This window comes from Cucurbita pepo, chromosome LG20 (genome assembly GCF_002806865.2).
Source record: "Cucurbita pepo subsp. pepo cultivar mu-cu-16 chromosome LG20, ASM280686v2, whole genome shotgun sequence".
Taxonomy (NCBI): domain Eukaryota; kingdom Viridiplantae; phylum Streptophyta; class Magnoliopsida; order Cucurbitales; family Cucurbitaceae; genus Cucurbita; species Cucurbita pepo.
Genome location: NC_036657.1, coordinates 2,759,940 through 2,771,258, shown reverse-complemented (window position 1 = coordinate 2,771,258; position 11,319 = coordinate 2,759,940). Strand labels below are relative to the sequence as shown.

Below are 11,319 nucleotides of genomic sequence, written 5' to 3'. Positions count from 1 at the left end.
TCGGAAATTAGCTGTCATAAAGAAAAATATGAATAATATAATTAAAACTCTAAATTAATGATTATATTGATTTATGAAACTTTATGATTTAATTAATTTTAATTGTAATATATAGTTTCTTGGAAATTCATTCATCGTGAGGCTAAGAAAATAAAATGGAAGTGGTATAAAATGTCTCTAAAAATTAGGTAGGGAGAATAAAAAATAAATTTATGTGATTCGATTAAAAAATATTTCCGATGTTTGACTAACTAAAAATAAAATTTTTTAAAATAATAATAATAATAACTTTATTTTATGTTTTTAAATATATTTTTAATATCTGATTTAGAAATTCAATGCAAATTTTAAAAGTAGTCTGAGTGTGGTTAATTACCGCGCTCGAAGAAATTGATCAACCCAACCCAAATCAAAAAGGTTGGGTTGAGTTAGACAAACGAGTTTAAAAATAAAAAATTTTGGTTCAACTTGAATCGAATCAATTCGACTATATTCAACTCTATCTCATTCACTCTTGCCAACCAAAGCTCTAAATTTTCATGATACAACGGGTGAGCTAGATTGTCATCTTTAATCAGATGAGTCGGACCAAAGAACCAACCAACCCAAAGATATTGACTCTAAAATACCTTTAACCCGACCCAATCTAACATGTACATATTTCTAATTGTCAAGGCAAACACAGATCAACTGATTAAGATATATGTGTATCATCGTAAATTTCTACTCAAGAACATAAAAAAATATATATATATATACTTTTTTGAAAGGTATGGATTTCCCAGAATTCAAAGAGAGAGATTCAGCTTGATTTTCATCACTTGAAGTCTTCACCATTCCAAACTGACCGACCACGGACCTGTAAAGATGTGGCTGCAATCTTACTACCCTTGTGTTCATATTCTAAGACGACAGCAAAAGGAGGTTGGGACCCTACTTTCAACATTTTTCTATTAACTCCACTTCACGTCAGGGACTGTGATATGAAGAATTTAAAATGTTCCACTCTTCATATGTTCATATTGGTCAATTTTGATGACTCTGGTAAAGTTCATCTTGGATTGCCTCACTTTGATTGATATTCATCTACATTACGTCTGATAAGGGAGGAAGATTTGTAAGAACTTAGTTAGGGACTTTTAAAACGCGTTTAGTAGGGAGAGGTTTTCACAAGGAATGTTTCATTCCCCTCTCCAACCGACGTGGGATCTCATAATCTACCACCCTTGGGGGTCCAACATCCTCGTTGACACACCCCTAATAGCAGATATTGTCCGCTTTAACCCATTACGTATCTCCGTCAGTCTCACGGTTTTAAAACGCGTTTGTTAAGGAGAGGTTTCCACATCCTTATAAGGAATGTTTAGTTCCCCTCTCCAACCGACGTGGGATCCTACGTTAAGAATTCGTTACTTCAACGAAACTGAATCATTTGTAGATCATTTGTAGATCATATTGTCCAAACAGATCCTGTTTTCTAGATGAGATAAGTTGTGTTTGACATTTTCTGAACGCAAAGCTTGTACAAAAGATGACTTAAAGGACAAGAGTTGTGTATGGAAAAGCATAAAGGAATATGGAGTATGAACCAAAACTCTAATCTTTGTGTTCATTACCTTGGGGACTTAGCTGGAAGACACTTTCCTTAGCAGACAAGCTTTATCAATGAACCTCATCTTTGTGTTCTCACTTTTGAAGAGCTGCAAAAAGAGACAAAACACATTCATTCATGTGGCTGTCCCAAAAAAAACATAGGAACTCAATAAATTTGAGCTAAGTTTGATCAAATACGTGACGTGTTACATCGTGTCGAGTCGCTACGACAAGTTTCCTGCCCAGAAAGATCTTCAATCCAGACTTATAGACAACATTCAAAGTAAATTGTTGATAAGATGAAAATCAACTACACATTTAGTCCTCTACAGTAGATTGTTGATAAGATGAGAGAGCATTTTCTCCACGGTTGGGTTGCATAAAGAATTTCATAAAGTTATTCAATACTTTCATAGCAGTAAAACAAGGAATATGAGAATTTCGATAAATTGGCTCTGCCAATGAAAGTAACAAGCACCCCAAAATAGTAGCAACAAAGCAAACAGTTCATAAAGTAAACCAGGATTAGACATGACAATAATCTAACAAATTTATCCTCCTCGAGCTCCAGCATCCTTATTGGTACTCATTTCCTTCTTCAATCGATGTAAGACCCCCCAATTCAAGGAGTCAGCATCCTTGTTGGCACACCGCCTCGTGTCCACCTCCTTCAGGGCTCAACCTCTTTACTGTCACATTGCCCCAGCTAGCAGATATTGTCTTCTTCGGGCTTCCCCTCAAGGTTTCTAAAATGCATATGCCATAAGTTTTCACGCCCTTATCAAGAATGTTTCGTTCTCCTCCCCAACCGATATGGGATTTCACTTGAATAAAGAACTGTAACCTCAAAATACATACAAACAATGGCAGCTCCCCATTCAAATTCCAAAGGGATTGAATAAAAGAGAACCCATCATTTAAAATACACAATGCTTAGAAAGAACTTCATCCTGGATCAAACAGTAAGAAAAACAGTGACAAAGATGAGAATGAAAGGACATGAGAGAGTAGATGATTGAATACCCATTTGGGGCACTGAAGTATAACATCCTTCGGCCTCCATCGCATGCACCCACAAACCCTTATTACCAAAAAAAGGGACATTTCTGAGGACAATGCCGCAATCTGTTGACAAGATCTGGACAGTGTTTTTGGTGTGGGCTTATGAGGATCACAAAATTCCATCCCAAATTGCCCAAGCCCATGTGGTTCATGTTGGACTTTCTCACTAGTCAAGCTAGCAGGTCAGCAAAATACACTCAAGTTGGACCCATGAATCTTAAATTATAAATGTTTTTCCTTTTTGCTTTGTTTTGTTGGGTGGTTTGATGATACTGTTTTGTCCATTTAAAAAGGATGGACAGGTGGAGGGATGAAGTGACAAGTAAGCTACCTCTTTATATTAAACTTTAGTGTTCTAAATGCTTTGTAGGGCTCATGGGATGGTTTTCATTGAGCCTTTTTCTTTTTTATTCCCACACCAAAAGGAGCTAAATCAATTCATTTTTTATTTTATGCCAAAGCTTTGACATTTTTAAAAAATAATATTAATTAATTAGGATACACAACGACGCCTACTTTTTAATTCTTTTAAGTCTTTCCTAGTCATCTTATTCTGAAGATTACTCTCATTCGGATGTGTTCTCGATTCATTCATATATCTCTCATTTACTCGAATGTCATAATTTATTCCAAATTTAAGTTATTTTAATTTAATTCATTGTGTTCCAAGTATAAATTAAAATAAAAATGGTGCACCAATTTCCTTTATTTAACGATAATAATAATTATATCCACTGAAAGCGCTTTTAGTCTTTCTTTTGTTTTGTTTTTGCACTTTTCCATAACACTTGAAAACACTCGAAATTAATGGATTTTTCTTTCTTTTTTATTTTTTGAAAAGTGAAATTAAATGGATGTCTTTTTTTTTTCTTTTTTTTTTTTTTTAATTAATGGATATATCTTCATAATTGGAATGAAGTTAATACAATCATATGATGTGACAAATTTTTTTGTTTGATTAAATAAATTATTTTGTGAATTTTCCATTATTTGTTCAACAATATGGGTCCAAAAAAATAATTTAATCTATAATTTTATTACCATTTAGTTTAATATTGAATTTGAATAAATATATTTAATAACTTCTTCCTTACATATATATGGTAATATTCTTTTTTGATAACATTTATTTTAGTTGGATTTGGCATTTTATTTATTTTGGATGGGTTGAGTGTTTTTTTATTTGGATTTATGGGATTCTTTTTTTTATTTTATCAAATAAAATTAGGGTGATTTATACCTAATTTGAGGTTGATAATATTCTTTAAAAACCAAGGAAAAATGTTTAATATAAATATTAAGTTAAAATAAAAGTTTAATCCTTCCCTTTTAAAGTGTCTAGAATCTTCCATATTAAATTTTTAAATTTTATTTATTTATTAATTTAAAATTTTAAGTTAATCTAGTCTAGGACTCAGCTGAATACAATTTTCCAACTTGAATTTAACCCTCTTTTATTCACCGTACATATTACATTAATGACCAAAATATTTCTTTTAAATATCAAACATTTACCGGTCATAATACATTATTAGCATCAATTAAAAATGTTAAATATTTTAATCTTTTTAAGATTTGGGATAGAGTTGAGTTGGATTGCAACCCTATTTTCGAGTTCTTTGGATTGATCTAACTAAAAAAAATATCTACCCGCCAATCGAATCGAATTTGATATTTAAAAAATTCAACCCAACCCCATATAAAATTAATCGAGGTAGGATTGGATATTTCGGGTTGATAATATTATTGGGTCGTACGAATAACCTTACATAAAATTGAAAATTCAAAAATTTATTAGATACCGTACAAGTTCAAAAACCAAATAGACACTAATCTCAAAGTTATTAAATGGAACACTGTGCCTTAAAAGTATTACACAAATATGAAACAAAGAGTACAAAATATTGGTAGAGAAGTGAATATGGTGTGTTATTGACGCAATTTTAATTACTTTATGCCTACAATTTATGCCTACTAGTGTGTTGAAATTAAAGGATGAGAATTTTTTAGCTTTATTTTTTTTTATTTTATGAAATTATTTTTTTAAAGAAAAAAAAAAAAAGAGAAATTATTCCATTTGGAAATGTTGATTTAAATTTAATGTTGATTTCCAATATTAGTAATTAATAATTAATAGTAATAATCTTTATTCCAAATTATCTTTAGCAACATATTGTTATTATTTTTTTTTATTCTGATTCTTTAATTTTCATTATACAATGGGGCCTTAAAAAGGAGGTTATTTTAAATAATAAATTTATTTTCTTTTTGAAGAATATGTTTACAGTGTAAAATTATTGAAATAATGAACTCGTAATTGAACAAACCAAGAGATTAAGAGTTTAATAATAATTAATAATGATAGGGACAAAATTAAATTAGGAAGAGCTGAAAAGGAATTACACTTAACAAATTCTCCTAATTTATGTACACCGATAAACCCGAGAATCAAATTTGAAAACAAAGAGAGAGAAACAGATGATTACTGGGAAGGTGTTAATGGCCGACACCGGGGCTGGGGACGGAGCGGAGGATTCGATTGCTGTAATAAGAATGTGGGGGATGGGCGGGCATGAGGCGGCGACCACGGAGGAAGTCCTGCGCGGGGAGACCCGCGTGGGTTTTATCGCTGGGAGCAGACGGCGGCGTGCAGCCTTTTGGGAGAGCGGCGAAGAAGAGCCGGTTGATGTTGAGGCCTCTGGATTGAGAAGATGGTGAAATGGAGGATAAAAGAAGAAGAAGAAGAAGAAGGGGGAGTAAAGATTTGTTGGTGGAGACAGCCATGAGAGAGAGAGAGAAGAAAATGGAATAAGAAAATGTGGATTTGAGGAATGGGGGGGCGTACATATAAACGCGTGGGGGCTACAGAAGAAACAAGAACGAGAACGAGCCTGTTATTTAACCTTTTTTTAAAGGTTAAATTAAATGGTTGATCGAGTTAACCTAACACATAATGTTAGACCGGATAGAATCAGGATTATAAGATGGGAATTAAATGGGGGATTGGGGGGACATTGATTTAATTAAGGGAGGTAGAAAATGGAATTGGGATCCGAGGAGGCAAAAGAGGGGCGATGTATGGAGGATGTGGAAAAAGAAGGAAGGTTCCAAAAGCGAATAGTATGGGGATTGGAGAAGTCAAAAGACAGCGGATATTTGAATTTCTGTGCCATTCAATGTTCATCCTTAGACGGTGCAACAATGCCGCGTGTTCGCCATGGCTTCCGCCTTTGCCCCTTAGCCGCCCACTGCCCCCGCCCTGTCTTCCTAATTTTACCCCCAATTCTCCTCCCTTTTTTAAATTTATTTATTTATTTATTTGTTGTTTAGTTCAATAAAATGGTAAGTCAAATATTCAACGTTCAACTTTCTTTTATATTAATCACAAAAATCCATTTTGTACATTTTATATCCATCTTTACAATAAAGTTTTAATAATTAAATTCTCCACAAATTCCTCACAAATCACACAATTTTATAAAAGAAAATCTTAAATTTGGTAGAAGGTCAAAATTGTAGTTATAATGTTTTTCAATGATTTTCAGGTAAATTAATACAATTCAATACATCTTATCCTATATTTTATTCAATTAAAAGCAGCAACATACCAAAATGGGATATTTTTATGTGTATGAATGTGATCTAAATTATAAATGTAACGATATAAATATATTTGAGGGTCATGAAAATTTTAGAGAAAATAGGTTGAAATTTGGCGAGGAAGATGTGGACGGGTGTGGAATTTAGAAAACTATAAGATAGCGACGGCCAACTTTAAAGTCCAATGGGCGGGCTTTTAAGTCTAAGATCAAACGTATGAAATTGTTGTACGTATCTTTGATTTTATTTATTCATATTTTCTTCATGTGTCACAATCCCATGGGTATAACGTTTCTAAATGTTTAGCATAAAAGACAAGAAAAATATTGAAGTTACCAAAATACTTTATAATTAACATTCTTTTTAAAATATTCAATTTTATCTCTAAATTGTTCACTTTATTTATTTATTTGATTCATTAAGCTTAGTGACTAGTTTTAATGGTAAAATACACCCAAATGTATAAAGATCCTTATATTTTATATTCGATGTACGGAAGAAGATATATCTTCCGCATTCTTTGTCTCATATGGCTAATTATAAGGGAAGATAATGAGTTTATTAATAAGTAACACATCTTCATTAGTATGAGATATTTTCGATAAATTAAAAGCAAAAATTTAAAAAGGTGGTGGTTCCTCACATTTTATACATTCCCATATTATTATAAGGTTGGATTAATTTAGAATTTTTCTCGTAGGAAATCAAAATAATCATTATTCTTGAATTTTAATAGATTATTTCATTTACTACGAAAATATAAAATTTAGATTAAATTATATACGGTTTAAACATTTACTTTGTATTTATAAATATTTTATAAATAGGAAATGGATATATCGGACACAAAATAAAAACATTATTATTTATTTAAATATCTTTGTAGAAAACCAACAGTTGTAGCGTTTGTAGTCCAACGGTTAGGATAATTGCCTTCCAAGCAATAGACCCGGGTTCGACTCCCGGCAAACGCAATCTCACTTTCCATTTTTTTTTTTTTTGCTGAATTTGGTTTTCTTATATTCTGAATTCTTTTAACCGAAAACTTCCCTAAAATTAAAAAAGTATGGAATTGTTATAACTTAATATTTTATTTAGTGATAGAAATGTCTTTTTGCATTGCTGTGTTCCGACCTATTATATTTTTTTTAGTTAAAAAAAAGTATAAAATTGTTATAACTTCATATTTTATTTATTTTTGCAGCTGATATTTAGATTATTTAAAGTTCAAATTCATTTAACAATTTTCTAAAAAAAAAAAATAAACCAGAATTTAAACCAAACTTGAAATAAGATTCGGAAGTGTCACACTTTTTCCCTCCCATAAATAAATAAGCTTCCATGATTTAAAATGACGAAAATATCCTTCTTTAACAGTTCGAATAGCGAGTAGAGTTTGGGCATTGGCGTCAATTCAACAGCCTTCTAGAACCAAAAAAAAAAAAAAGAAAAAAAAAAAGACCAATTTCAATTCCAAAATTTGAAAAAGAGACGTGTTCTCCTCCTCTCTTTGGAGTCCAGCCCAGCAGAGGCCAACCCGCGGTCTCTCCCATTTCCAATTCACAATCTCAAGAGTATCGAGAAAGGACCCCCAAAAAGCGAGCACGCAGAGATCTAGACATTGCCCCTTCCTCTTCCCTTACTCCAACCAAACTTCTTCTACTTCTTCTTCTTCTTCAGAAGGGAGCACTGTGATGGCCGGCTACAGAGCTGAAGATGACTACGACTACCTCTTTAAGGTGGTTCTGATTGGAGATTCCGGCGTGGGCAAGTCCAATTTGCTCTCCAGGTTCACCAAAAACGAGTTCAGCCTCGAGTCCAAGTCCACCATTGGGGTTGAGTTTGCTACTCGGAGCTTGAATGTCGATAGCAAGGTCATCAAGGCCCAGATTTGGGATACTGCTGGCCAGGAAAGGTTCGAAATCGTTTCTCTTCCTTACCTCTCCCCTTTTCAAGATCTGGGTATTTCTTATTTTTGCTTAGATTTTATGGTGCTTGGTATTTTGAGCTATATGGTTGTTGACGATTGGCCAATGGAATTTTTGGGTGATGCTTCTTTTAGATGATTTTACTGATGGAATTCTCTGTATTAGCTTCACTTGAATGTGAAGTTTATGATGGGTTATATCATAAATCTCTTTACCATCCACTAAATTAGAGTTTTGGATATTAGAATCGCGGAGGGTAGTTTACAAATTAAGTGGATCTGAACAGGGCTGCTTAGAGTTGTTTGGTACACCTTAAATACATCGACGTACAAGAATGATTAGAATTCCTTGATGCTGTAGGAAATATTTTCTAGAGAACTTAGGCATTGCATCCCACAGACTCCAAGAACTGTTGCAATGTCTGAATGTTGTCTCTTACTTCAATTTTCCTCAAAAAATAAGGAATTAGGCTGTTAATTCTATTTGGTGGGTAAACATTATTAGAAATGACTTCAAGGAATGTGACATGTTCAACAACAATTGTTATTAGATTAAGTAGTTTCCTGAGTCTGGGCCTTGAGAAAGAAGGATTACGTAGTTCCATTAAAAATTCTAGAGCATTTGTTCTTTTGTTTCTACATTGGAAATAATGAGACCCCATAGTACTAGACTTAAAATCTTTGATATCTCGACCCAAACATAAACTTATGTGCTTTCTCAGTCATTACTGCTGCTGAGTTTAGTACTCTGCCATGGTTTCTTCGAATCATGGGCATAGGAATGGACATTCACGTGTTATAGACTTTTAGTACATCTCAACCATAGATGCTTTTGAGGTATGGGATCAAACCATGATAGCCCCCATTCACGATCACTTTTATATACATATTTGTCTTTGGCTTTTCATTTCAGTAATACAGAATGCAAGTTCAAGCAGTCCAGATGCATTCTTGGTTCTTAGTTTTTTGATTGCATAGCCCTATACGGATCTACTACTCCTCTGCCTTTCTCTTCATATATTAGCTCATAATGATGGTGTCTGTATGTGTGCGTCCGTGAATTGACACCTTATCCCCCACCCTTCGTATTCTTCCTCTTTCTCTCAACTTTATGAATCCTGGACTCTTGGGTAACAATGCCATTGGCGTTTTATCAGGATTAGTATTTGATTTCTCAAAATTGAATATATTTGCAATTTTCCTTTTCATTTTCATAAGGTGTCCACGTCCTGTGCATGCTTTTCATTATCAAGTATGGATTCTACCTCTAGAGAGAGCTACAAATCATCCCTCTGAATAGTATAGAGGAAATATTAAACGGGGACACTCTTTTCTTTTGAATAATGGACAGACAGGAATTAAACTTGGTAAACAAAAAGAACGTTTAATTCCCTCGGTAGACTAGGATTTTCACAGTTCGGTAGATACAAGGTATGAGTCTATCTTTGTGTAACGGCCCAAGTTGTTCTCTTTGAGCTTTCCCTTCTTGGCTTTCCCTCAAGGTTTTAAAACGCGTCTCCTAAGGAGAGGTTCTCACACCCTTCTAAAGAATGCTTTGTTCCTCTCTCCAACCAGATCTCACAATCCACCCCCTTCGGGACCCAGCATTCTCGCTAGCACTCGTTCCTCTCTCCAATTGACGTGGGATTTCACAATCCACCCTCCTTCAAGGCCCAGCGTCCTTGGTGACACATTGCCCGGTGTCCACCCCTCTTCGAGGCTCAACATCTTCGCTGGCACACTACCTGGTGTCTGTCTGGATGATACCATTAGTAATGTCTCAAGCTCATCGCTAGCAAATATTGTCCTCTTTAGGCTTTTCTTTCTAGACTTCCCCTCAAGGTTTTAAAATAAGTCTTACTCTTTAGGCTTTTCTTTCTAGGCTTCCCCTCAAGGTATTGAGACCCCTAGAAATGGAGAGGGAGTTATATTCTAAACATGATTTATTTGCTGATTCAACGCTTTAGCTGATCACCGGTGAGGTTTGGTTTGATGTTGCATTAATTAGGCGATCAATGTGCTACTTCATCCTCGATGAACCATAAAGTTTCTTAATGTGCTCAGGTTTAAATCCTGTTTACAATAGTCTTCAAGTCAATCACACACACTCCTGCCTAACTCTTTCTGTGGACTGACCATCTCTTTTCGGGTTCGTAGGTATCGTGCAATAACCAGTGCTTACTATCGAGGCGCAGTAGGTGCACTGCTTGTCTACGATGTCACACGACATTCCACTTTTGAAAACGTCGAAAGGTGGTTAAGGGAGTTGCGAGACCATACAGATCCTAACATTGTCGTCATGCTTGTTGGTAACAAGTCAGACCTACGACACCTGGTGGCAGTATCAACAGAGGACGGAAAATCTTTTGCTGAGAAGGAGTCTCTCTATTTCATGGAAACTTCAGCACTGGAAGCAACCAATGTCGAAAACTCATTCGCCGAAGTCCTTACACAAATCTATCACATTGTAAGCAAGAAGTCCATGGAGGCTGGCGATGGCGCTGCTGCTGCTGCCACAGTTCCTTCAAAAGGAGATAAAATCGACGTTGGTAAGGACGTCTCCGCTGTAAAGAAGGCTGGCTGCTGTTCGAGTTAGGCTCTTGATTTGCATTCTTTTCGATGCCGCTGATTCGATATTGCTGCATCCTTATGCGCACCATAGTTGAGTAGCAATTCTTCAGAGATGTCTTCAATAGGATATTGATATTGCCTGGATTTTATTTACTTTCCAATATATTATGGTCTGAAAATTTAAGTTTGATCTCACCGAGAGAGCCATTGATTTCATTTAGGTGTTTGTTGATTAGTATTCGATTTAAAAATGAAAAATTAATAATTGTATTAATTTAAACTAAAACATAAAATTTAAGGGTAGAAAGACATTTTTATCAACCTAATAAAATAATAATATTATGGAAGAATTTACATTATTATAATATAAGGAATGACGTTATTATAATATTAATTTCTGACGTGTAATTTATTAAGTATATTACGTATTGGGGAAAAAAAAAAAAAAAAAAACCCTTTGTTTATAGGTTACGTAGAGACGAAAACAAAAGGTCAAAAAAGAAAATAAAAAATTAATGGAGAGATTTGAATAAATAAAATATATTATCTTTTGAAATCTCTTTTGT

At 34.1% G+C, this 11,319-nt stretch overlaps 1 protein-coding gene, 1 long non-coding RNA gene and 1 other non-coding gene across 5 annotated transcripts; 2 read left to right on the top strand and 1 right to left on the bottom strand.

Annotated features, from left to right (window-relative positions):
* Window positions 1–559: 559 nt before the first annotated feature.
* Window positions 560–2,682, bottom strand: LOC111783447. 3 transcript variants are annotated; one of them, XR_002813374.1, is made up of 3 exons: window positions 1,792–2,682; window positions 1,617–1,700; window positions 560–1,097 (listed from the first exon to the last, which is right to left on the bottom strand). It is a non-coding gene; the product is annotated as an uncharacterized LOC111783447 (long non-coding RNA). The 3 variants fall into 3 exon arrangements; XR_002813376.1 differs by having other exon boundaries at window positions 560–859; XR_002813375.1 differs by lacking the exon at window positions 560–1,097 and having other exon boundaries at window positions 1,535–1,700.
* Window positions 2,683–7,157: 4,475 nt separating this feature from the next.
* Window positions 7,158–7,229, top strand: TRNAG-UCC. Its single transcript has one exon. It is a non-coding gene; the product is annotated as a tRNA-Gly (tRNA).
* Window positions 7,230–7,759: 530 nt separating this feature from the next.
* On the top strand, window positions 7,760–10,969 carry LOC111782452 (ras-related protein RABA1c-like). The gene is made up of 2 exons (XM_023663201.1): window positions 7,760–8,170; window positions 10,340–10,969. The coding sequence occupies exons 1-2, from the start codon at window positions 7,950–7,952 to the stop codon at window positions 10,776–10,778; spliced, it is 660 nt and encodes a 219-aa protein (XP_023518969.1). The 5' UTR covers window positions 7,760–7,949; the 3' UTR covers window positions 10,779–10,969.
* Window positions 10,970–11,319: the final 350 nt, after the last annotated feature.